We start from the raw sequence: 27,976 nt of genomic DNA on the forward strand, positions 1-27,976 counted from the left end.
GCGCTACTAAAGGGCTCTGCGTTCAGTCTGTCTTTGCCTTCGCAAGGAGTTGGTCACTCCTGAGATCTTCGTTTGAGGAGCTGCCTTGTGTTCCAGCCTACTGCAAGGTCCAGTGTTCCATGTTTTCCGTTGGAGCTTCTTGTCCAGTTGTTCCAGTCCTGATGTTTCCAGTTGTTCCAGTCCTGATGTTTGCTTGTTCCTGTTCCTGCCTTGAGGTCTGATGTCTAATCCGGTATCCATGGTCCAGCCCAGATAATACAAGCCTTGTACCTTGATCCTGAAACTCGCCTGAAAGCTAAGTACCTTGCTCTTGAATCTCCTGAAAGCTAGCACCTTGATCCTGTGTCTTCCAATGTCCTGGTACCTCGCGGCAAGCCACGCCGTGGTCCGTGACCAGCCCTCGGGCGGGCTGATTAGGGCCATCTGTGATGCAAGCCATGTACCTTGTTTCTAAGTCTCTGAGAAGTCCTTGTTCCTGACCCTGTTACCTGCCTTGGCTGCCGGGGTGCAGCAATCTTACTTTGGCTGCCGGTGTGCAGCAACCTGCTTCTTCCCTGTTGCCTTGATGTCGGTGCCTGATCCAGTTCCTAATCCAGTCCCAGATGTTCTGCCCTTTGTCTTCGTCTGGCTCCTGAGCCTTCTGGCCTGTTGGGCCCTGGAGTGGCCAACAGGTGGGATTCGTCCTTGTGCTTTGGAGCTTCCCTTCCTGCCAGCCGACGGGGCTTCGGATGTCAGTATCCCAGCATCGGAGTTCTCTTCGCCTGGATCTCTCCTGCATTCTCCTGTTCTCAGCGTGGTCTGTGACCTGCCCTCCAAGGCAGTGTTGGGGACGCGTGGGACAGGGTGGCCCTTGACTCAGTCCCAGGAGTGGTCTGAGCGGGGTGCCCTGAGGGACAGTGCCCATGTCTTCCTTCAGCCCTTGTTCCTGAGTCTACCTCTGCACCTTCAGTACCTCGCTTCTGAACCTACCTCTGCATCTTCAGTACCTCGCTTCTGAGTTTACCTCTGCACTCCCAGTACCTTGCTTTTGAGTCTACGTTAGCACGCCCAGTATCTTGTCTCTGAGTCTTCGTCTGCACTTCCAGTACCTTGTTTCTGAGTCTACATCAGCACGTCCAGTACCTTGCTTCTGAGTCTACGTCTGCACTCCCAGTACCCTGCTTCTGAGTCTACGTCTGCACTTCCAGTACCCTGCTTCTGAGTCTCGTCTAAATCTATGTTCCAGTCTTCGCTGTCCTGGCCTCCGTCCGGCCTGTCGCTTCGTGCCGTACCCTGCGGCAGGTCCGAAAGGGCTGGGAACAGTCGGAGGACTGTTCACAAGACCAACATTGCGTTGTTGGGTCTTCCGAAGTGTGCAGGTCCGGAGGAGGGCCTGTCGCCTGGTCATCACTCCAGTCTTGCTTCCGTCCAACCCATGCTCGGGCATGCCACGCCTCCCGCGGCCCTCTTCGGAATCCTCTGGGGTCGAGCCGCGGCCCAAGGACACACATCTCTCAGGAAGTGGGATCGCTCTCCGAGCGCTCCGCAACAGAACCCGTGATTCAGTATCTGGTTTTACGCATCCTTACCGCTTGCCAAAATGGACGCGTATCCGTCTCCGCCCGCCACATGTATATGATATGTTAATGATCGATTTAGCTATTCCCTCCGATACAGTAACGTGCGCCCAGATTATCGCCTTTTTAACCAGCTTATTTGCCGCATCTTTAACCTGCATATTTACCGCCTACCTGACCCTGGCATTAGTGTGGTGTTCAATCAGCTTCCCGCTGCCTTGAGCGCCCGGCTGAAGCCCAGCAGCAGTTCTCTGAATCTGAATCCGTTCTGTCTCGCTGCAGTTTATGCCACCGCTGGCTTCGGCTGAAGAGTCACTTACTACTGGTTGAGTTGCCCGCAGCAAAGAAAAAAAAAGCACCACATGCCAGCAACAAAGAGGACTGCTAGAACTTAGCCGCCCAGTTCCAAACCAACCCAATCCACAGAAAAAATGCTTCTCGCACAAGGGGGAAAAAAGTAACCCAATCTGGCACCACCGTGCTTAACGTCAGAGTACTTCGGTTCCATAGGGAAGAAAGGACACCGTTTCCGGGGGCTCCTCTGGCCTTCTTGTGGGTCTGGGATCCTTGTCGCCGCTGACATGCAGTGGGCACAAGCTCCTGTATCAGGCTCTATCCCTACACATCCTATGCCGTGACCTCGGATGTCCAGCCGGGCGCTCAGGTCGCGGCGTGCGTTCATGCACCTTCCCGCTGCCTTGAGCGCCCGGCTGGATGTCCAAGCCGGGCGCTCAAGGCAGCGGGAAGGTGCATGAACGCACGCTGCAACCTGAGCGCCCGGCTGGATGTCCAAGGTCCTCTGAATCCGCCGCTCCTTGCATGACATCTTGAAGGAGGCTGAACTTGCTCTTTTTGTTTTGTGTGTGTGTGTTTCTTGATAACTGCGTTCCCGTGGTTGCTGGGCCTTGGGTTCCTCCTGGCCACCTTGGTTCCTTCTCCTGAACATTGGTGTGGAGCAGAACTGGTTCTGGTACTCATTCGCCTTTGGGGGCAGTCGAACCGATTTACCTGTACCCGGCTGGACGTCCGAGGTCGCGGCGTGCGTTCATGCACCTTCTCGCTGCCTTGAGCACCCGGCTGGACGTCCAAGCTGCGACCTCGGACATCTGGCTTGGACGTCCAGCCGGGCGCTCAAGGCAGCGGGAAGGTACATGAACACACGCCGCACCCTGACCAGCTACGACAGCGGCAGCAAGCCCAGCAGCAACTGGAACAGCGGCATCAGCATGGGCTACGACCAGCGGCACGCCAGCCCTCGCTCCATCTACTCGGACTCACGCTACGGGGCCCTGGGCAACCCTGAGGCTGACGGCACCGGCCCATCGCAGGCCAGTCCACGCTCCAGCCTGTGCGGTCAGTCCCTGCAACTGGAGAAGGAGCTGGAGCTGCACATGAAGAAAGAGTATTTTGGTGAGTAACTAGTGTGTGGTACTTACGTCAGTGCCGACAGACGTTCATGGGCCTTCCCCCTGCCTTGAGCGCCCGGCTGGACGTCCAAGCCTCGACCTCGGACGTCCAGCTTGGACATCCAGCCGGGCGCTCAAGGCAGCGGGGTCTGTAGGAAAGAACCATCCACTTTCCTGGTGGAATGACATTTCAAATGACATTTGAAATGACAGGTACTAGCACACCCAGGATACTGTATAGGCGCTGTATACCGCTCTATACAGTAAAATGGATTGCGCACGCCTTCTGCTTCATGGACGCGCTTTGGACGCCGCTTGCATTTGCATCTCATTTGAATACTGTATCGAGCGGTATGTGAACCAAATTGTGCGCGCGGCAAATGAGGGTGCACCCAGCACTGCCGCACTCTTTCTTACGCGTCCTTACTGTATCAGCCTGTAAGTTAGCAGGATAAATAGCACAGCCCCTATCCGCCCACTGCCCACCCACTAGGTATCCAGCTATTTTGCCAGATAAGTGACTGATTTGGCTAAGTGGTGGCCAGTTCTGGCCACTGAACATAGCTAGATATTCATCGGCTGCCAGTTAGCCTAGTAAGTTACTACTTATCCAGCTAAGTAGCACTGAATATCGGGTCCTCTCTGTTTCCAGGATCCAGCCTAAAACAAGGCTTCTGTAGTAACACTGTCCTTAACAGTCAAGAAATTAAAAGGAAATGTTCAGACTATAATTATAAAATGCCACAGAGAAATAAGCTGTAGCACTCCCAGAAATACAATGCATATTGAAAGCCAAAAAGTGGGTGCTGCTGGGAAAAAAACACCAGGACTTGGTCAGTGAAAGCTGCAACATTATAGAGAACTGCCAGGCATGCCAAAAAAATTGATTTTAAAAAACTCCAAACATTTCTTAACAGTTTCTCACTTTTTGCTTCCACCACCAGCCCTTCTTTGACTGGCACTACTGTCAATACTAAATCTAAGAAGGAAATGTACAACTATAGATACATTCTTCAGAGTAAAATAACAAGAATAGAGCAGCCTATCAGAAGGCAAGCAGGCAAAGGAGGACAGTGAACTGAACTACAGATTTTAGAGTCCAATGGGGGAAAAGGCAGGTGATAACACGCATGACATGGTACTCCTTACCATATTGCAGAGGGAGGATGGTAGGTTGTGAGTGCTTGACACAGAGTCCCTTTAAATATGTTTTTGCTATTTCAGTTTTTACTATATCCATCTTTAGGGATCCTGGAGGATATTTTTAGGATGAAAAATGAAAGGCATGCAGCTTAAATCTCAAAAATGAATGCATATAGCCTACTTTCTTTGTATGACATGACTAAACCTGTTGATTGTTCAAGATGAGATTGATGACCTCTCTGGTAGTTCTGCCTTCTTCCGGAGAGACAGCAAAAGTGAGGAGAAAAGTGACAGGACTGTTAAAAGTGCCATTATTGACTATTTTCAACTTATTATCATGTATCAGCAGGGGAATGGTGGAATATTTCCAGAGTCCCTAAGAAGGGGCTACTGATAACATAGTGATGAGGTGCTGGTACTCCATCATCAGGCTGCTAAACTCTGATTTATGATCACATGATAGTAGGATGTGAATAATACAGATAAAACAACCCAGAGTTTAAAAAAGACTGGGTCAAAAAATTGTTGATATCTTGATCTCAGAGCCTCCTGAGATCACAGAGCTATAGATAGCAATACTGCAAAGCTGTAGATATCATGATGAAAGGGTAGAATTGTCAGTAACATGATAATAGGGTGGGGATATCAATAATATGATCATAGGGTGGGAAGTCTGTAATTTGGACACAGGGCAAGCCAGCTGGTATTAGGGATGTGTATTCAATTGAAACAAATGAGACTATTTTTTTTCATATGTGGACCGCTGAAACAAATGGAGGATGCCCACAAATTAAACACAAATTTTAATTTCATTTGTCTATTTTTTCTATTCATTTCTATTGCCCATTGAAAAGTGCTGCAGTGAGACTAGCAAGTATAGCAATCAAGAAATTCCTGACAGGCCGATACAGTAAAGCGCGGCCGCGGTTACCCTGCTTCTAACCCGCTTCTAACTCACAATTTGGCCGCGTAAGTCCAACCCGTGATTCACTACCCCTTTAAACTCATCCTTACCGCTTCTTTAAATCAACCGGTAACCCTTTCCGCCTGCAGCATGTATATGAGATGTAAACGCTCTGATTAGCTAATCCCTCCCAAACAGCAATGTGCGCCATGATTATCTCCTTTTTAACCTGTAGTTTTGCCGCGCGTTTAACCTGCTAACTTACCGCCTACCCTTACCCCTGCGTTAGTGTGGAGTGTCGGGTCAGAGAGACGAAATTTCATGGGCAAACAACCCCCTCACCCCCCGGGACCCTTACCCTGGCGTTAGTGTGATGTGACAGCAATAGACAGGCTCTGGTCAAAATCCCCTCCCGAAGCAAGGCGCAGGGCGCAGGGCGAAAATCGACATGTCATTAAATAAAGTGCCGCCGGCTGCCCCCGGGAGGCAGGGGAGCCACAGTACGCGCCTCGGGAGGAGGAGAGAGAGAGAGAGGACTGTTCAAAGAAAATTCACATGCAGTAAGTTTACTTTTATTACTCTTATTGCACTTTATTCACTTTTGTTTTAATTTTCGCGCTGCCTTGCTTTGGGAGGGGGGAGGGGACTCGCAATCCCCCCTGGTACCTGTCATTTCAAACGTCATTCGAAATGACGTTTGAAATGACAGGTACCAACGCACCCAGGATACTGTATAGGCGCTGTATAGCGCTCTATACAGTAAAATGGATTGCGCGGGCCTAATGCTTCACGGATGCTTCTTGGATGCGGCTTGCATTTGCAAGCTATTTAAATACAGTATCGAGCGGTAGGTGATCCGAACTGTGCATACGGCAAATGCGGGTGCGCCCGGCCGTAACGCACCTCTTCCTACCGCTCCTTACTGTATCGGCCTGTAAGTGAGGTAGTATCCAGATCAGAGCCAAGGAAGGAGAAGAGGGCAAGTAGACAGGATGGAGGATCAATCAAGGTGAAGCTGCCTTGCTCCTGATAATACATGGTCTTGCTACCACTCAAACATGCTGCCATACCCCAGACTTTTCACATTAGGGATCTTGATATCACTCTGTCTTGTTGCTATTACACTTTTGGTACACTTGGAAATCTTGCTGCTACTCTGTCCTGTTGCCCTTCTGCTGCCACAACACCTTGAGGGTCTTCCTTGCTGCTATACCCTTATGCTAAACCTTGGGTCTTTCTGGCCCTCTGCTTTACTGCCATACTCCACCTTGGAGTTCTTTCTGCCACTCTGGATTTATGCATAGCCCAGACTCTTCACCACAGGGGAAGGGGGATGGCTTTCTGACACTCAGTCTTGCTTCCATACAACAGACTAATTTATTTATTTATTGCTATTTATATGCCGCCAATGCCAGAGGCTCTAGGCGGCTTACAAGAAAACATACATAAAAAATGAAAAACATATAACATAAATGTCATCAGTGACAAGTCTCATTAAGATCTAAAATAAAATAAATGTGACCAAAATAACTAATCAGGCAAAAGCCAGTCTAAAAACGTGTGTTTTCAATAGCCCCTTAAAGGTTTTGGTACAAGTTAACCGCAGGTCTTGGTGGTAATCGGTTCCATGTAGTGGAACCTGCTACATAGAATGCCCTTGCACACATCTCAGCCAGATGCACATGCTGAACAGATGGAAAATCATGCTGCGAAGATCGCAGGGCTCATGATGGATTATAAATTAACAAGCAATTGGCAGGGACAAGAGCTTGTGAACTTTACACCTTGGGGGTCTTTCTGCCACTCTGTCTTGCTGCTATACCCCAAACTCTACACCTTGGGGTGTTCATGCCAATGTGGGTGGCCGCTGTGCCCCTTTATTGGTGCTTTGGGGTCTTCATGCCACTCTTTGTCCCTCTGTCAGTGCCTGGGTTTTTTTTTTCCTGCACCTTTGCTGCTTTATTCTCCCCTTCATGGTGTCTTAGGATGTTCATGACACTCCTGAGCCACTTTGCCACTTTTGTGCTGCCTTTGGGGGTTCATTCGACTCTTATTGGTGCTCTCTTATGAAGCATTGAAGTGTTCTTAATATTCTTGCCACTGCTTTGTTCCTCTGATGGTGCCTTGGGAAACTCCTGCCACTGCTGGCACCCTTATACCCCTTTATAGTGCCATAGACTATTCATATCACTTCAGTTGCTACCATCTTGGTGTCTTGGAGTTATCTTTCCCCTTCTGATTTTGTCTACTGACAAGTGTCATTACAATTGGTTAAAATAACCTCAATTTTGAAGCTCAAAATAGGCTACATTGTTTCTCCCATTGACTTTAATGGGAAATGAATGAAACAAATAAATGAAAATGTTATTTTTGTTTTTATTTATTTTATTTTATTTAGATTTAGATTCCACTTTTCGCACTTTTTTTCAGTGCTTCAAAGTGGATTACATTCAGGTACTGCATGTTATGATGGACGAAATCCGGAAGTGGATCCTTAGGCCGACTGAGCCGAGAGAGCAGTCTGGAGGCAGAACTCCCACTGGGCAAACGGAGCTTCACCTGGAAACCCGCGACTCCTCCAGAGGAGCTGTGGGAGCCCGGGTCGCAAGGACTTAGGAGTCTTCACCCTGGAAGTCCGAGATCCCCCCGGGAGGAGCCCGTAGGGACCCGGACCGCTGGGACTTAGGTGGAAACGACGAAACCCAGGAGTATGGTACAAACCGGAGTCTTGGCAGGTGGCGGGCAAGCAGGAGTCGGAGTCACGGACCGGAGTCAGGGCAGGCAGAAGACAAGCAGGAGTCGGAGTCACGGACCGGAGTCAAGGCAGGCAGAAGACAAGCAGGAGTCGGAGTCACGAACTGGAGTCAAGGCAGGCAGAAGACAAGCAGGAGTCGGAGTCACGGACCGGAGTCAGGCAGGCAAAAGTCAGGCGAAGTAGAATCACTAGGCAAGCAGGAGTCCGGGAACCAGGCAGGGATCGAGACAGGCAGGCAGACAGGCAGCGGGACACAGGAACCAGCAGGAACGACGGCAACTAGCACTGCAAAGCAGGAACCTCATTGCAAGGCACTTTGGAGAGGAAAGTGCCTTGTTTAAATCCCCCGGTCGGCGTCTGACGTCACGGTGGGCGTGTCAGTACATCCGGGTGCTGGCAGCAGAAAAGGCTGGCCCCCGCGCGCGCGCGCGTTCCCCTGCTGAGGGGAGGAGTTCTCGGCGGCGTCTCCCTCGTGGAGACCCCGCTGCCATGCGGTCCGGAGGGCCCGAAAACCGGCAGATTGCAGCGCGGCAAGGAGAGGTAGGTGCCCGGTCACTAGTCTAGTGACCGGGACCGTAACACTGTAGGTATTTTGAAATACCTACAGTATTTCAGGTACTGTAATTCAGGTACTGTAGGTGTTTGAAACTAATGAAACAAATGGAGGTCACCTATGAAATGAATGAACAAACCAAAATGAAAATGTTGCCTTTGCACATCCGTGGACGGTATGCAGATGCAGTGAGGTAATCACACCACTAAAAATAATTTCAAGGAATTGGAACAGGGCACAACTACAAAAGACCTCACTGTCTCTCTCATGCTGCAGTTTTTAGGAGTACTCATTGAGCTGCTCCGTGAGTGGAGGGGGAAAGGAAAGGTACATGGTACATAGGAAAAAGTATTTTTTTTATAAAGAATCCTCATCAGTGGAGGTGAGGATCCATAGGACAAATCACATGTGTCACCAATGGGAAGCTCATTCTTGTTCTGGAGGGTATAGAAAGCTGGCAGGCAGTGGAGAATACAGAGGACTAAGCTCCATTGACAGAACATGTAGGACATAAGCTGCAGCTCTAGCAACAGAACCAGGACACTGAGGTTGCTGTTGGCTGGACAGGCTGCTTAATCCAGACTACCAAGGCTGCTCCAGCATGTTTGCATCTCCATAAGGAGACTGGAGCACTGGTTGTGTTGAAAACAGGAAGAGAAACTGATGCCTGTTTCAGTGCCTTAAGGCTGTTAGCAGAATAATATATGGATGAAGGTGCTCAGGCTGGGATAATACTGCAAGAATCTGCTAATGGGCAGTTTATGACTGTCATTCAGGCTTTCATGCCATTTCTGTCCCTTCCCTCTGTAGCCCAGTCATAGAGCCCCTCCTCTGCAACCATGCCTCAGTTTTTCCCAGTAGGCAGAGGTCAGCACTGCCCTTATCCCCACCAAAGTGCTACAAAATAAACAAGTCCAAGCCAGAGAGATGAATCCAATCCACTCTGCTGCCACAGGCCTGTGGCTCCTGAAGATGTGGAATATAGGCTACTGGAGACCATGGATGGGAAAGAGCAGCACAAATGAAGCATTGCCTACACTGAGCTTGCAGGGGGAGCTAAGAGTCATCATTGGAGTTGTGGGAATTTGGAGGGGGAGGAAGATGTGGGTGAGAAAGAGAGGCCAAGGTAGTAGAGAAGAACAGGTAAACCAATGTTAACATCAAGCAAGGGAGATAGGATGTAATAAAGGAGAAGATGGAGAGATGAAGACATGTATAGAATAAAGGGAGAATAGAGGAGATTGTGTCACTAAACAGCCACCTCTGGTACAAGAATATGGATAACATGATCACAGGCTGGATCAGACAGATAATGAAATGCTAAGAGAAATCAGGGAAACTAACCAATTTGGCAGTGCAATTATAATGGGAGATTTCAATTACCCCAATATTGAGTGGGTAAATGTAACATCAGGACTTGCTAGAGACATAAAGTGTTATAATGTGGACCCTTGACCCGGAGAGAGAACACCCACCTGAGGTATCGGGATGTTCTATTCCTCCGGAAGGTGGACCAGCGAGACGACCCCTCAGTGCTCCAGAAGATAGCCGAAGTGTACCGGCCAGAGAATCCAGCTGCGGGATCCTGGAAGGAACCAGGAAAGCGAAGCCCGAGTCCAATCCGAGTCTATGCAGGCCGCAGGCAGAACCAAGGTAAAGTCCAATCCGGGTCTGAGGCAGGCGGCAGGCAAAAGCAAGGCAAGGTCCAATCCGGGTCTGAGGCAGGCGGCAGGCAAAAGCAAGGCAAGGTCCAATCCGGGTCTGAGGCAGGCGGCAGGCAAAAGCAAGGCAAGGTCCAATCCGGGTCTGAGGCAGGCGGCAGGCAAAAGCAAGGCAAGGTCCAATCCGGGTCTGAGGCAGGCGGCAGGCAAAAGCAAGGCAAGGTCCAATCCGGGTCTGAGGCAGGCGGCAGGCAAAAGCAAGGCAAGGTCCAATCCGGGTCTGAGGCAGGCGGCAGGCAAAAGCAAGGCAAGGTCCAATCCGGGTCTGAGGCAGGCGGCAGGCAAAAGCAAGGTCAGGCAAGGCTAGGTCACACCACAGGAGGGAACAGCACGTACGGGATCTGTTGAAAGGCGTCTGAGTCAGCCCAGCACAGCGTTTAAATCTCCCTCCCCTGCTGACGTCAATTTCCGGGGCCGGCCTCGTCTTCGCGAACCGGCCCCTTTAAGAGGCGGAGCCAGCCGCGTAGTCCCTGATGCTGTCCCGTGACGGTCTGACGTCTTCTTGCCGCGAGCCGTGCTGCGGGGACCCCGGGAGATGGCGCGCTGACCCGCCGGCGAAACAGAGGTAGGGAGACCCGATCGTGCGCGGTCGCGATCGGGTCTCATAACAGTACCCCCCTCCTTACGCCCCCTCCTGGAGGGACCAGGTTTATCAGGATGCTGCAAATGGAAGTGGTGAAGAAGAGACTTATCAAGAATATTGACCATCGGTTCCCAGGAGTTCTCTTCCGGGCCGAATCCCTCCCACGCGATCAAGTACTCCCACCGTCGGCGATGACGACGGATGTCCAGAACCTCCCGAACCCTGTAAATGGTGTCCTCCTCGGAAGCCACCGGAGAGGAGGAGACCGGAGGGACATGAAAAGAAGAGGAGACGAGAGGCTTGAGAAGGGAGACGTGGAAGGAATTGTGGATCCGGAGAGTGGACGGGAGACGTAGGCGATAGGTGACAGGCCCCAGACGGCTAGAAACGAAGAAGGGCCCAATGAACCGCGGGGCCAGGCGCATGGAGGGAACCCGGAGACGCAAATGACGGGTAGACAACCACACCCGATCCCCGGGAAAGAACTGAGGAGCCGGTCTACGATGCCGATCCGCGAAGCGTTTGGCAGTGGCAGCCGCACGATGAAGGCGGGCATTGGTCGCAACCCACAGGGCATGAAGCTGTTGAGCCGATAACTGAGCAGCCGGGGAGGCCACGGCCAGTGGGAGGGGCAGTGGGGGGCGAGGCTGATTCCCAAAAACAATCTGGAAAGGGGAGTGACCGGTGGCAGAATGGACGTGGGAATTATGAGCAAATTCAGCCCACGGGAGGAGGAGAGCCCAATCATCCTGGCGGTGATTAACAAAAAGGCGGAGGAACAACTTCAGACCTCTGTTCACCCGTTCAACCTGCCCATTGCCCTGCGGGTGAAAGGCCGTCGTGAAGTCCAAGTGGACTCCAAACTTCTTGCAGAGCCCCTTCCAATATTTCGCCGTAAATTGGGGACCCCTGTCAGAAGAAATGTGAAGGGGAAGGCCATGCAGACGGAAAATGTGAGAAGAGAAGAGATCAGCTAGTTCGGGGGCCGAGGGTAGTTTGGCCAGGGGCACGAAATGGGCCATTTTGGAGAACCGATCGACCACCACCCAGACCACCTGATTCCCGTGGGACAGAGGAAGGTCCACCACAAAGTCCGTAGAAATATGGGTCCAAGGTTCCCGCGGGGGAGGAAGGGGTTGAAGGAGCCCCCAGGGGCGACCCGGTAAGGGCTTCTGTTGCGCACATTTTGGGCAGGAAGCAACATAGGCCAGTATGTCTCTCTTCATTTGCGGCCACCAGTAATACCGGGCAAGGATATTCCAAGTACCAGTTCGACCCGGGTGTCCAGCAGATAGGGAATCATGCGCCCATGCCAGCACTTTAGGACGCAGTCGGAGAGGCACGACCGTCTTGCCAGAGGGACAAGTTTCGGAGACAGCTAGTATCAACTTGGCAGGATCAATAATATGACAAAGAGTCTCCGGGACATCCTCAACCTCAAAGGACCGCGAGAGAGCATCAGCCCGGCCATTCTTTGAAGCAGGTCTATATCGAAGCAGGAAATCGAAGCGAGAGAAAAACAAGGACCAACGAGCCTGCCGGGGATTAAGGCGTTGTGCCTGATAAAGATATTCTAAATTTTTATGGTCCGTGTAGACCGTGATGGTGTGTTGCGCCCCCTCCAACCATTGCCTCCATTCTTCGAATGCCATTTTTATGGCTAGTAACTCTTTGTCACCAATCCCGTAGTTTTTCTCCGTGGGTGAAAATTTACGAGAGAAGTACGAACAGGCAAACAGTACTCCTCGAGCCGAATGTTGACTGAGGACAGCCCCCACAGCGATTTCAGAGGCGTCTACTTCTACTATAAACGGGCGGTTAGGATCGGGATGATGGAGGCAAGGTTCCAGTAAGAAGGCTGCTTTGACCTCTCTGAATGCTTGTAGGGCCTCTGGGGACCATATCTTGGTGTCAGCTCCCTTTTTGGTAAGGGCGGTGATAGGTGCCATGATATTTATTTATTTATTTATTTAAATTCTTTTGATATACCGATGCTCAAGACGGAGGTCTTATCGTACCGGTTTACAGCGTAACCAGGGGTAACCAATTAAATAGAAGATAAAGTTACAATGAACAGGGATTTACAGTATGGGAGAGTTAAGAGCGAAAGATATTAGTTTAACATAACATAATTCTAACAAGAGAAATGTACGTAACAATCGAGGTAAGATACAAGCTTAGACGATGGCCCTGCTATGTAAATCGAACTGTGGCAGGAACCATCCATGAGAAGGGGGGGGGGGGGGGGGACTGTGAAAATAAGGGGTGAGAGTCTACGCTAGTTGTGGAGTGACCCATCAAGGGAAGGCTTGAATGAACAGCCAAGTTTTCAGTTTCTTTCTGAAGGAGAACGGGCATTGTTCCTGGCGCAGTTCAGGGGGGGGGAGTAGATTCCATTGATAAGGTCCAGCAGTGCACAAGGCTCGTTTCTGAATGGAGGTGTGGCTGGTGGATTTATTAGGAGGAGCCTGGAGAGATCCTTTGTACGCCGATCTGATTGGTCTTGTGGAAGCGTGGAGTTCGAGTGGTATTTTGAGTTGGAGTGTAGATCGATGATAGATGGTTTTGTGGATGATGGACAGGTTCCTTTTACAATCGCACACATTTGATTTCTGGCTTCCCCTATACTATGTAATTAATAATATCTTTTTTCCCTTCTCTCAAACTCTGTTAGTGTATTTTCCTACACTTTGTTAAGAAATATTTAATATTAATACAGAGTCTACCTGCTTTTTGCCTCTCGGTCTAGGAATTTCTTTCCACTGATCAAGGTTTGCTTCTTGTGCATTATTTCTGCCTTTAGAGGGATCTGAATTTCTCTATACTATCTCCTCTATTTATGCCCTTCTCACAATTCATAGGGCTTTCAGTGCAGACCCTGTCTCATTTTGGTATACCTTATGTCTATATCCTTAAGAGAGGTATGGCCTCCAGATGTGGGGACAATACGCCGTATGAAGTCACTCTTAATGACCTCTATGTAAGCATTACCACCTCCTATTCTCTACTAGGGATGTGCATTCATGCGTCCATTTGTTTGATTCGTTTCACCACTATGCACAGATCTAACAAATTGGCACTAGGCGCACAAAACGAATGGAAAGTGCTTACGTCTATGGGTGCCCACACGCACACCATTCGTTTTGTGCATCTATTCGTTAGATATTCTTGATATGGGAGAAATGGGGAATAAAATTCCGATAAAAATTGGCAAAGCCAAGGAATCGCTGTATAGCACGGAGTCCCTTGGGCTGAGGCCAATCTTGAATACTGGCTACTTTCGTAGGATCCATCTGGAAGCCGGTAGTGGAAACAATGAATCCCAAAAAAGGTAGCGATAGTCTTTCAAAGAGGCATTTCTCTAATTTCACAAACAGGTTATTCTCTCTCAGACGTTGGAGGACTTGACGAACGTCTTTACGGTGAATTTCCAGATTCTCAGAATAAATGAGAATATCGTCTAGGTAAACAATCACCTGTTTATATAACATGTCCCGAAATACCTCATTCATCAAGTTTTGGAACACTGCAGGTGCATTACACAGGCCAAAAGGCATTACCAAGTATTCGTAGTGGCCATTGCGAGTATTAAAGGCGGTTTTCCACTCATCTCCGGGTTTAATGCGTACCAGATTGTATGCACCTCGTAGATCCAATTTAGAAAAGATTTTGGCGTCATGTAGTTGGTCGAGTAGTTCCGGTATTAGGGGTAACGGGTAACGGTCTTTGCGAGTAATAGCGTTTAGTCCTCTGTAGTCAATGCAGGGTCTCAAGGACCCATCTTTCTTGGGTACAAAGAAAAACCCAGCCCCTGCTGGAGAGGTAGAGGGACGAATAAATCCTCGTGCCAGATTCTCCTCGATATATTCAGCCATGGCCTGTGATTCTGGTCCAGATAACGGATAGATCCGGCCTCTGGGTGGAATGGCGTTGGGTAGTAAATTGATGGCACAGTCGAATCTTCGATGACAGGGCAGGATCTCGGCTTTCTCTTTAGAGAAGACGTCCGCAAAATCGGAATATTGAGGTGGTAAGTCGAGCTTGGTAGTGGTTAGTGGTATCGCCGGTTGATGAGACCAATGAATACAAGTTTCTTGACACTCGGGCCCCCAGGCCGCAATCTGCAGGGCCCTCCAGTCAATGTTTGGCGACTGTTTTTGTAACCAAGGTAAACCCAGTACCACTGGGTGGACCGTTTTCTCCAAAATAAAAAACGAAATCTCCTCTTGGTGTAGAATCCCAGTAACAAGGGATATGGGCGTGGTACTACAGGTGACCCGGCCGGGTAGATTCTCACCCTGAATGGAGGAGATGAATAGTGGCGTTTTGCAGAATTGGGTAGGAATTTGAAGCTGATGGACCAGGTCAGCCAGTATAAAATTCCCCCCGGCTCCGGAGTCAATCAATGCTTGGGTAGTAAATGTTCCGTGCTTTCCTTGCAGTGTAACTGGAACTATTAGTTGAGGAGCTGGATGGCCTCCTAGGTTCTGCTCCTCAGAGATCCCTAGGATCGGAAGTTTCCCGGCCTCTCGGGACATTGAGCGAGAAGATGTCCCTTGTTACCGCAATAGAGGCAAAGGCCCAACCTCCGTCGACGTTGTTTCTCCTCCTGTGTTAGTCGGCTTCTACCGAGTTGCATGGGTTCCTCCTTCTGTTCCGGGGGACCCTCCGGAGGCAAGAATGGTCTGGAAAAGTGAGGAGCTAATGGTACTACGCGACGAGGCGGTCTGGACTCCTTGGCCCGTTGCTGAATCCGTCGATCAATACGACCAGCCAGATCGATGAGTGCGTCCAGGTCATCAGGGAGTTCTCGTCCGGCGAGTTCATCTTTGATACGGGGGGATAAACCCTCCAGGAAGATGCCTCGAAGGCAATCCGAGTGCCAGCCTAGTTCTGAAGCCAATGTACGGAATTCGATGGCGAAGTCGGCTAGTGTATGAGACCCCTGGCGAAGGTTGAGTAGTTCCGAAGAGGCTGTAGCATGTCTCCCAGGTTTTTCAAATACTAGACGAAAAGTGGCGACAAATCTGGTCAGATCATTCAAAATCGGGTCTCCCTTTTCCCAGATGGGAGAAGCCCATGCCATGGCCTTCCCGTCCAGTAGAGAGATAATAAACGACGTCTTTGTCCGGTCGTTAGGGAATTGGTGTTCTTGTAATGAGAACCGGATGTAACATTGGTTGAGAAAATGTCGACATCCCTTAGCCTCTCCAGAGTACCGTGGAGGAGCCGGTAAATGCGATATGGAGACTGAGGTACTGGGCGGAGGAGGAGCCGGGCCTGCAGCGGCAGCTCCACGGGAAGCGTCTAGTTGTCGCACTAGTCTATCCACGGTGGCGTTTAACGCCTCCAAACTCAGTTGTTGCTGCTGCTGCTGTTGCCGCTGCTGCATTAATTGCTGAGCGAGCCCGGGAATAGCCTGAAGACCGGACAAATCCACCGGGTCCATGGCCTTTCAATCTGTTATAATGTGGACCCTTGACCCGGAGAGAGAACACCCACCTGAGGTATCGGGATGTTCTATTCCTCCGGAAGGTGGACCAGCGAGACGACCCCTCAGTGCTCCAGAAGATAGCCGAAGTGTACCGGCCAGAGAATCCAGCTGCGGGATCCTGGAAGGAACCAGGAAAGCGAAGCCCGAGTCCAATCCGAGTCTATGCAGGCCACAGGCAGAACCAAGGTAAAGTCCAATCCGGGTCTGAGGCAGGCGGCAGGCAAAAGCAAGGCAAGGTCCAATCCGGGTCTGAGGCAGGCGGCAGGCAAAAGCAAGGCAAGGTCCAATCCGGGTCTGAGGCAGGCGGCAGGCAAAAGCAAGGCAAGGTCCAATCCGGGTCTGAGGCAGGCGGCAGGCAAAAGCAAGGCAAGGTCCAATCCGGGTCTGAGGCAGGCGGCAGGCAAAAGCAAGGTCAGGCAAGGCTAGGTCACACCACAGGAGGGAACAGCACGTACGGGACCTGTTGAAAGGTGTCTGAGTCAGCCCAGCACAGCGTTTAAATCTCCCTCCCCTGCTGACGTCAATTTCCGGGGCCGGCCTCGTCTTCGCGAACCGGCCCCTTTAAGAGGCGGAGCCAGCCACGTAGTCCCTGATGCTGTCCCGTGACGGTCTGACGTCTTCTTGCCGCGAGCCGTGCTGCAGGGACCCCGGGAGATGGCGCGCTGACCCGCCGGCGAAACAGAGGTAGGGAGACCCGATCGTGCGCGGTCGCGATCGGGTCTCATAACATAAAGTTCCTGGATGTAATAAATGACTGCTTCATGGAGCAATTGGTTCAGGAACCAACAAGAGAGAGATATATTTTAGATTTAATTCTTAGTGGAATGCAGGATTTGGTGAGAGAGGTAACGGTGGTGGGGCCACTTGGCAACAGTGATCATAACATGATCAAATTTAAACTAATAACTGGAAGGGGGACAATAAGTAAATCTGCAGCTCTAACATTAAACTTTCAAAAGGGAAACTATGATAAAATGAGGAAAATAGAAAAAAACTGAAAGGTGCAGCTGCAAAGGGTAAAAGTGTTCAACAGGCATGGATACTGTTTAAAAATACAATCCTAGAGGCGCAGTCCATATGTATTCCACACATTAAGAAAGGTGGAAAGAAGGCAAAACGATTACCGTCATGGTTAAAAGGTGAGGTGAAAGAGGCTATTTTAGCCTAAAAAACATCCTTCAAAAATTGGAAGAAGGATCCATTTGAAGAAAATAGGATAAAACATAAGCATTGTCAAGTTAAGTGTAAAACATTGATAAGACAGGCAGAGAGAGAATTTGAAATGAAGTTGGCCATAGAGACAAAAACTCATAATAAAAACTTTTAAAAATATATCTGAAGCAAGAAACCTGTGAAGGAGTCGGTTGGACCATTAGATGACCGAGGGATTAAAGGAGCTCTTAGAGAAGATAAGGCCATTGCAGAAATACTAAATGAATTCTTTGCTTCCGTGTTTACTAATGAGGATGTTGGGGAGATACCAGTTCCGGAGATGGTTTTCAGGGGTGATGAGTCAGACGAACTGAACCAAATCACTGTGAACTGGGAAGATGTAGTAGGCCAGATTGACAAACTAAAGAGTAGCAAATCACCTGGACTGGAAGGTATGCATCCTAGGGTACTGAAGGAACTAAAAAATGAAATTTCTGATCTATTAGTTAAAATTTGTAACCTATCATTAAAATCATCCATTGTACCTTAAGACTGGAAGCTGGGCAATGTAACCCCAATATTTAAAAAAAGGCTCCAGGGGCGATCCGGGTAACTATAGACCAGTGAGCCTGTCTTCAGTGCCAGGAAAAATAATGGAAACTATTCTCAAGATCAAATTCGTAGAGCATATAGAAAGATATGGCTTAATAGAACACAGTCAACATGGATTTACCCAAGGGAAGTCTTGCCTAACAAATCTGCTTCATTTTTTGAAGGTGTTAGTAAACATGTGGATAAAGGTGAATCGGTAGATGTAGTGTATTTGGATTTTCAGAAGGCATTTGACAAAGTTCCTCATGAGAGGCTTCTAAGAAAACTAAAAAGTCATGGGATAGGAGGCGATGTCCTTTCTTGGATTACAAACTGGTTAAAAGACAGGAAACAGAGAGTAGGATTAAATGGTCAATTTTCTCAGTGGAAAAGGGTAATCAGTGCAGTGCCTCAGGGATCTTTACTTGGACTGGTGCTTTTCAATATATATATAAATGATCTGGAAAGGAATACAAGGTTATCAAATTTGTGGATGATACAAAATTATTCAGGATAGTTAAATCACAAGCGGATTGTGATACATTACAGGAGGACCTTGCAAGACTGGAAGATTGGTCATCCAAATGGAAGATGAAACTTAATGTGGACAAGTGCAAGGCGTTGCATATAGGGAAAAATAACCCTTGCTGTAGTTACACAATGTTAGGTTCCATATTAGGAGCTAACACCCAGGAAAAAGATCTAGGCATCATAGTGGATAATACTTTAAAATTGTTGGCTCAGTGTGCTGCAGCAGTCAAAAAAGAAAATAGAATGTTAGGAATTATTAGTAAGGGAATGGTTAATAAAACAGAAAATGTCATAATGCCTCTATATCGCTCCATGGTGAGACCGCACCTTGAATACTGTGTACAATTCTGGTCGCCGCATCTCAAAAAAGATATAGTTGCGATGCAGAAGGTACAGAGAAGGGTAACCAAAATGATAAAAGGGATGGAACAGCTCCCCTATGAGCTTGGAGAAGAGACGGCTGAGGGGGGATATGATAGAGGTCTTTAAGATAATGAGAGGTCTTGAACAAGTAGATGTGAATCGGTTATTTACACTTTCAAATAATAGAAGGACCAGGGGGCATTCCATGAAGTTAGCAAGTAGCACATTTAAGACTAATCATAGAAAATTATTTTTCACTCAATGCACAATAAAGCTCTGGAATTTGTTGCCAGAGGATGTGGTTAGTGCAGTTAATATAGCTGGGTTCAAAAAACATTTGGATAAGTTCTTGGAGGAGAAGTCCATTACCTGCTATTAATCAAGTTTACTTAGGGAATAGCCACTACTATTAATTGCATCAGTAACGTGGGATCTTCTTAGTGTTTGGGTAATTGGCAGGTTCTTGTGGCCTGGTTTGGCCTCTGTTAGAAACAGGATGCTGGGCTTGATGGACCCTTGGTCTGACCCAGCATGGCAATTTCTTATGTTCTTATGTTCTTATGTCAGTAACATGATCCGGCAGTGGGGATGTAAGTAAAAATGATGCATGACAGTCCCAATTCTGTGACAATGTCACAGAAAGGTGATGTTATTAACATGGTCACATAGGATGGGGAGATTGCCATTAACAAGGATGCAAGGCTATAAACATGATTTCAGGGTGGGTATTTAGATAATATGATTGCTGGGACACCACAAGTATTATCATAATGATACCAGAAACTCGGTTGCTGACTTCATTGGATTGGATGCTATTAACATGTCTATTTTTTCTGTGCAGGTTTTCAGACTATCAACCAGACTGTGCATGGCTGTGTCAGTAAAAATGTTTGTGAGGCAATGGCTAAAGGAGAAAAATATTTGGAGCTTGGTCAAGTCAGTGATTTTGAGTGTACCACCAGCAGCAGCAGCCACAACAGCAACAGCAAGAGCAGCAGCAGCCTCCCTCATCAAGATCTGTTATTTCTTGTTAGCAGCCTTCTCCTGCTGAAACTCAATTCCTAAGCTCCTCTATCCATATGGGTCACCTTCATACATAGGACAATCTCATTTCCTGAACTTCTCTATCCATATGGGACACCTTCATACATAGAACAATCTCATTTCCTAAGCTCCTCTATCCATATGGGACACCTTCATACATAGGACAATCTCATTTCCTGAGCTTCTCTATCCATATGGGACACCTTCATACATAGGATAATCTCATTTCCTGAGCTTCTCTATCCATATGGGACACCTTCATACATAGGACAATCTCATTTCCTAAGCTCCTCTATCCATATGGGACACCTTCATACATAGGACAATCTTACTTCTCTTTATACCTAGACTCAGATTACAAGAGATGTTACTGCCGGCATCAATTCTGCATTTGTTTTATCATAACAAATATATTTTATAAAATCAAGTTATTGTATTAATATCTTTTGCCTTTTTGCTCTATTCTTAGTGATAAAAGATAACCTATGCATTCATCTCACCTAACAAAACACAGAGGGATAGATATTGAAAAACCACATTCATTTTTCTAAATTAGCTGGATAGACATATCCGGCTAACTTAGATGTGCTGCTGAATATTGTAGCAAGCACTACTTAGGCAGATAAGCTGTATCCATTTAAGTTTAGAAGGTCTAACTTACTTGGATAACTTACCCATCTATGCTGAATATAATCCACCCACCTACAACTTATCTGGATAAGGGACTAACAGGGTCGAGAAAGAGAGATCGGGGTGAGGTGTCAGGGGTGGGGAAGGCTTGAGGGACATCTTAAGATACACAATCACGTGTATGAACAACACAGTAGACACCTGTGAAAACTGGGTGTCATTTGGGGCGCTAAGAGTTGAAAGAAAAGTAGATTTATACACTGGAGTTGTGGGATTTTTTTCAAATGTCAGCGCTCCAAAAGACAGAAGGAAAACAAGAAAAAAGGTTGTGATGAATAAATATACTGCTGCTTTTTTAGTTTGTTTTTTTTCCTGTTCCTTTTTACTATTTTTGCAATGTTGACTTGGATTTTATTTTTCAAGCTTCAATAAAACAGTTTTATGTTGAAAACCATCAGAAGATTCTGGCAGTACTTTTTTTCAGCCTTCTCAATATTATTTACCCTCCTACCACAGTGAATTATTTGACAGGGAGATTACTGTCAGACTATTCCATTCCACCGGACATACCTCCTCCCCACTGGTGGAACCCCAACCGTCCAGTGCTTATTGGTTCATAATGAAAAAGAAAAGAGAGGGGTTTGGGACTTTTGTGTTTCAGCCCTGGGAAAATATGAGCCTTTTATTCAGTCTCACAACAAGAGGGGGTTATATTGTTGACTACTAGGGATGTGCAGCCAGAAAGTATTCGTTGCATTCGGGATACGTATTCGTCGGGGGGCGTATTCGTTGCATTCGTACAATGGCGCTCCGATACATTGTACGAATGTGCATTCGTTTTCCTGCTCCCATTAAACTCAATGGGGGAAGTATTTGCAGCCTATTTTTGGCTGCAGAATTGGGGTTTTATTATCAATTTTGATGAAACTTCTGGGGAGCAATCATCAGAACAACAAAACAGCTCCAAGATACTTAGACTGTGGCAAAGTGGCACCAAAGTGGCATGAATAGCCTAAGGCACTGTAAAGGACCAGAAGTGGCAAGAGTGCTTTAACAGAGGCTTTAACAGCAGTGAGAGTGTCAAAAACACACCACAGCTTCAAAAGAGAGCACTGATATAAGATGCATGAACCCTCGAAGGCAGCACGATAGGCAAAGCGGCAAGACAAGTGGCATCAACATCCTACAGCAGAATGAAGGGGGAACATAGCAAGCAGAAAGACTAGCACCAACACACTAAGGAACCATGATAGTGGCAAGAACACCACAAGGAGTTGAGTGAGTCATCTGGTGATTGGCAGCAAGACAGAGTGGAAGAAAGTTGATAGGGGCAAGACAGGCTGGCAGAGCTGAGGTAGTCAGGTCACTGTGGTGTTGATAAGGGAAAGACAAGACGATGCTCAGCATGTGGCGGGACTGTCAACTGGGCGTACTGTGCACCCAACCCGTCTTGAAACAGGGACCAGGGAGTCTAACACGAGTGCTAGGACCTGAAACATGATGAACTATGCCTGGGTGGGGTGCAGCATCTGCGGGTGCAGATTTTGGTGGTAGTAGCAAATATTCAAACAAGAGCTCCGGGGAGAGTTCTCTTTCCTATGAGCAGGAAAGGGCTCCCTAGAATGGGTTCGCCCCTAGAGTGGGGTGTTTCCGTTGGCGTCTAGTGAGCTCTCGCTGGTCTTTTACAATCTGGTGGAGTTAGCAGATATACAAACGAGACTTTTCAAGGCTGAGGCGGAGGAGGTTACCATGTAAACAGCAGTTCAATATGGGTCAGAGGGTAGATACAGGCTGGCTACACCCGGGGAGAGTTCCCTTTCCTTTGCGCAGGAAAGGGCTCCCTAGAATGGGTTCACCCCTAGAGTGGGGTGTTTCCATTAGCGTCTAGTGAGCTCTCGCTGGTCTTTTAAAATCTGGTGGATGTGGCTGATATACAAACGAGAGTTTTCAAGGCCGAGACAGAGGAGGGTGCATGCGGACAGCGGTTCAACATGGGTCAGAGGGTAGATACAGGCTGACTACACCCGGGGAGAGTTCCCTTTCCTTTGAGCCGGGAAGGGCTCCCCGGAATGATTTGGCCCCTAGAGTGGAGCATGAGCCTTCAAAGCGTGGCGACCTGGGGCAGGGTGCCATGTGAACAGTGGTTCAACATGGGTCAACCGGTGCTAAGAGATAGGTTGCAACACTGGGGAGAGTTCCCTTTCCTAAGAGCAGGAAATGGCTTCCTTAGAATGGGTTGATCCCTAGAGTGGAGCACGAGCCTTCAAAGCATGGCAACCTGGAGCAGGGTGCCATGTGAACAGCGGTTCAACATGGGCAACCGGTGCTAAGAAATAGGCTGCAACACCGGGGAGAGTTCCCTTTCCTTTTTTTTTTTCAAAATCATTTTTATTAGTGGAACTGGTGGGTACAAGCACAACAACCTCCATGGGAGATCAACAGTAAAGTTAGAGAACAAGGGTATCATACCAGACAACACATTAAGCCATTAAAGAAATCAGCGTGTGGTTGTTAGAACTGCACGCATGTCCCCATTTTACAGAATCAATCTATAGAGTACCTCATGCACACAATCACTCCCTACCAATCATACCACACAACACACACATTTACAGTCCCCCCTCCCCCCTGGGGTAGTACATTGAGTTAATCATAGCTGATACAAGTCTCAACAGTGATGCAAAAAATAAGTAAAGGTTATAATTCCCGTAGGCTGTCTTGCGTCTACTAGTCCAGGTGATGATATTATTTCCAAGTGGTGCAGTATCCCGCAGATAAGAGCTGTTGTTGTATGTCCAAAGGCAATAAAGCAAAACAAGCAGCCCAGTATGTGCAATAGGACGCGTCCAAGGTGCGAGTCTTCGTGAGAGCATCTAGTCTTTCCATTTGCATAGCAGAAGCAAGTCTATAATACCAAGCTTGAAGGGTGGGCTGCACCGCGGGCTCAATCCAAAAGGTCAATATTGTTCGGCAAGCCAACAAAAGCATGGTATGGCCAAAGTGTTCTGCAGCTGCATTAGGATGGGACATATTACCTCGCATACCAGACAGGAGCAATCGACCTGTCCAAGAGATGGTGGATTGCAAACATTGAGCGATGTGGGTTAGAATGCCTTCCCAGAATCCTTGAAGAGTGAGGCATTGAAACAATCTATGAGCCAAGGTACCGAGATCTCCCCTACATTTAATGCACAAAGCTGAGGGTAGGCGTCCCATACGGTAGCGGCGGACATCATCACAGATAACATGATGCAGAATCCGGAATTGAAGTTCACGGAGCATTGGGTCTGGCACCGAACGTGACATAGTTTTGAAGCAGGTAAGTACTGCAGAAGCAGAGATAGTCTGCCCCCAAGCCTCCGTCCAATAATTTGCTATGGAGCGGAGATGGCGAGGATCTCGATATTCTTTCCCCAGAATACTCCAGCCTTTTATAGAGTTTTTAAGTAAGGCAACATCAAAGAAACGTTGTGCGAATTGAGATTCCCGACGAAAACTGTCCGCTGTCCATTTGAACGACTGAAGATAGTGGCGTGTTTGTAAGTATGCAAAAAAATGTTTGGACGGGAGTTTATAGTCTCGGGCCAGAGAGGCAAAGTCAATCACTGTCTGTGCGTCCTGGAGATAAAAGTGAAAAATAAAAGGTAGTCCTTTTTGAAGCCAGTCATTGAAAATAACCCAGCAATCCAATCCAGGCAAAAAAATTTTATTGCCCAAGAGTGGCATGAACAGCGAAGCAATACCCTCCATGCCCCCTGCTGGCGGAGCCATCTCCAAGCTTGCCGGCAAGGCTGAAGAAGTTCTTTGGGGATAACCAGGGAGCGATAAGTAATAGAATCAGCTTGTATCAGATACACCGGAGACCAGGGAGCAGTCATGCTGAGAAGCAAACCCTCCTCACAATAAGTATATTGATCCAATATCCATTCACCCACAAGTCTAAGTTGGCAAGCTGCATTATACAACCGAAAATCAGGCATACCCAACCCACCAGTGTCCTTAGAATGGAGTAACACAGAGTATCGTAACCGAGCTTTCTTCCCAGCCCACAAGAAGCGCTGAAAAGAGCGCTGCAGCCACAGGACATCCGTGCGCAAAAGCCAGCAAGGTAGCATATGGAGTTTATATAATAATTTTGGAACCATTATCATCTTAACCAAAGCACAGCGTCCCAAAAGGGACAATGGCAAAGAATGCCAGGCTGTCAATTGTGCGCCCATGTCGAGCATTGTGGCCTTAATGTTAAGGGCATATAGGTCTGCCAGTTTTCTAGAAATCCACACCCCTAAATATTTTATCTTGCCCACAGCCCAGGCAAAAGGAAATCCATTACTCCAGGCCTGAGTAGTACAAGGGGCGAGCGCCAAAGCCTCTGATTTTGCGTAATTTATAGTTAATCCCACAATATCTTTAAAACGCGAGAAATGGTGGACAATAACTGGGACGCTGTGCTTAGGCTGGCCAACAAAAAGCAGGATATCGTCTGCGAACAGCGCCAGTTTCAGCAGATGATGTCCTATGCGCAGCCCAGCAAACTCCAGATCCAGACGGAGCTTAATGGCCAGGGGTTCTAGGGCCAACACAAACAAAAGAGGGGATAAAGGTCAGCCCTGGCGCACCCCACAGTGCAAGGAAAAGGACTCCGTCAAGGCGCCATTAATAAGGAGGCGGGCACTGGGGTTGCGATATAATACCTCAAGCCAGGTTAGCAAGTTACCCTCAAGACCATACTGATGTAAACTCCAAAACAAATATCCCCAGGAAAGAGAATCAAAGGCCTTTTTGGCGTCTAAACTCAATATAAGCGCATCAGTCTGACGATGAAACCTAAGTGCTACGATCAATCTGCGGACATTTTTCACCCCTTGTCTACCCCGTACAAAGCCTGTCTGGTCTGGATGAATAACCGTGGGGAGTAGAACAGCCAGGCGAGCCGCCAAAACAGCAGCAAAAATTTTTAAATTGCTGTTTATCAAAGAGATAGGACGGTAAGAACCCACATCATGGGGATCCTTTCCGGGCTTCGGGAGGAGGACAATAGTAGATTGATTTTCAGCATCACTAAGGGACCGCCCCCTAAGCAAGTTATTAAAATAGGGAGTCAAAACTGACAATAACGGAAATTTTAAGATTTTATAAAATTCAGGGCCGAGCCCATCCGGCCCAGCCGCCTTGCCAGTTTTCAGGTCATGTATTACGGCGTGGACTTCACTGTCCCGAATAAGGGAATTCAATGATTCTAACTGCAGCTGAGTTAATCTCGGCCAGGGGAGACCCTGAAAGAACATAGCCGCAGCCTCTGGCTGACTAGGCTTCTCGCCATAAAGGCCTTTATAATATTCTAGAAATTTATCAGCAATCGCAACCGTTGTAGAGTGGTGGTTCCCCTGGCTGTCCTTAATACTGGTTATTAATGATTTTGATCTCCGGGCCCGAACCAAATTGGCCAGCAGTTTACTTGGCCTATGGCCATGTTTGTAAAGCTGGAACTGATAATATCGGAGGGACTTCGAATCCTGTTGATGCAAAAGGGTATTCAAAGTCTCTCGGATATGAGCGACCTCCTGCCTACTGGACTCCGACAGGCTTTGCATATGATTCAACTGCGCACGTTTTAGCTCACCAGTAAGGCGCAAAATTTCTCCATTCCTTTTTTTATTTTGGGTTGCCACATAGGCAATCACTGCACCCCGCATGACTGCTTTACCTGCCTTCCAAAGAACCGTGGGGGACACCTCCGGTAAGTTATTAATGTTCACATATTCGTCCCAACGCTCCTGTAGATATTTATGAAAATGTTTATCCAGCAGGAGTCCAGGGGCCATGCGCCACGAGAAGGGTGGCTTAGGGAACGTTCCCAGCGTTACACTAACCGACACCGGCGCATGATCTGAAAAGGTAATTGAGCCGATGTTGGCCCCCGTCACCAGAGGGAACAAAAAATCTGAGAGCAAAAAATAATCTAACCTAGAATAGGAGCCGTGCGGATGAGAGAAAAAAGTATAGTCTTGCTCTCCCGGGTATAAGGCTCTCCAGATATCTGTTAGGCCCAACTCTTGGCAAACAAAAGTAGCTCCCATCCGGGAATCATTACGATCAATTGTTTTGGGGGGTTTACAATCCTCTTGTTTATTTGGTACTATATTAAAATCCCCTCCCATGACTACAGCGGTGGGTGAAAGCTCGGCTAAAATCCCCGTCAGCTTGGTGAAAAATTCATGAGAGTACACATTCGGTGCGTACACATTGCAGAGAGCAACTGGTTGCTGGCAACACTGACCCTGAACAATCACATACCGCCCCTCTTCATCTTGCCACACTCTATCCGTCTGAAAAGGCACTTGTTTATGAATTAGAATAGCTACACCCCATTTCTGGGAAGAATAAGAAGAAGAAAAGCGCTGCCCCACCCATTCCCATCGCAGCTTGGCATGTTCCTTTGTAGTGAGGTGTGTCTCCCCTGAAGAAACACTATTTGAGATCCTAGCCTTTGAAAGAATTGTAATAGCTTTTTCCGTTTAATGGGAGAATGAATCCCATTAACATTGAGGGATGTAAACTTAATAGAGGTCATTATCTAGAAATATTACGTGGGACCCAACCCCCTTGGGTATCGCACAAGAGTATGTGACGTGGAATACCCGTGGCTTCCCAGCCTAAGCCACCGGGATCAAATGAAATAGGCAACTGGACATGTGACAACAAGACCACCTCCAACTCAGCACAGTTCTCTGCAATGTAGAGATCCCCTTGCCTCACTCCCTCCCCAACTTTGAAACCTCCCTTCCCCCATATCCATACACACACATACCCCACACACATCCATACAATCCAGCTATACATACAGGCAGCTCTAGGAGGCACTGGCCTCTGACACCCCCTGCTTGCAGGGCGCATTCTAGACCCCCTCCGACCCCCCGACCCCCTCCAGTATCCCAACAAGATCAGTTCAGACATGCAACAACCGCGAAACAGCAGAATAACCTGGAACAATATGAACATGAACATAGAGAAAAAATAAAATAGAGGCATCCAGTACTTTGAAAGGTGTAAAGCAGTGTCCAATATTTCCATGGTTCGGACGGCATTCGAGGAAAGCAAGGCAAAAGATTGGCCTTGCCACAATAATCCGTAACTGGAAGATGATTTGCAGGTGGACCATTCCAAGGCCAAATACGACATACGTAATGCCAGAGCGCACTCTGTCCTACCAGAAGTAGAGGTAGTGACCTAGACTGGCATTAGGGGAACACAAGAAACAAAAGTCAACAAAGTTCATGATGGTACCTGTGCGCCCCCTGATAGATATTCCTGAAAATCAGGAGCGAACAGCCACGCACCGTGTTCCTCAAGCCCAAGAGTCGGGCAGTGGGTCTATCCGGAGTTCTCCACCCGTGGAAGATTGGCCAGGAATTGCGATGCCTCTTCCTTAGTGGTGAGAAACACGGTTTTGTTTGCATTATGGACGCGTAATTTAGCTGGGTACAGAAGGGCAAAGGATATACCCCACTTGTGTAGCTCTGTACAGGTCGGGGTCATCGCCTTGCGCT

At 48.1% G+C, this 27,976-nt stretch overlaps 1 protein-coding gene across 1 annotated transcript in view; it reads left to right on the top strand.

Annotated features, from left to right (window-relative positions):
* LOC115099283 (phospholipase A2 inhibitor and Ly6/PLAUR domain-containing protein-like) overlaps positions 1-20,880 on the top strand; it is a 45,877-nt gene extending 24,997 nt beyond the window's left edge. The window contains exon 5 of the mRNA XM_029616836.1: positions 19,594-20,880. Coding sequence (XP_029472696.1) covers positions 19,594-19,817 — 224 coding nt within the window. The 3' untranslated portion in view covers positions 19,818-20,880. The remainder of the gene's footprint in view (positions 1-19,593) is intronic.
* Positions 20,881-27,976: the final 7,096 nt, after the last annotated feature.

Source organism: Rhinatrema bivittatum, chromosome 9, assembly GCF_901001135.1.
Source record: "Rhinatrema bivittatum chromosome 9, aRhiBiv1.1, whole genome shotgun sequence".
Classification (NCBI taxonomy): Eukaryota; Metazoa; Chordata; class Amphibia; order Gymnophiona; family Rhinatrematidae; genus Rhinatrema; species Rhinatrema bivittatum.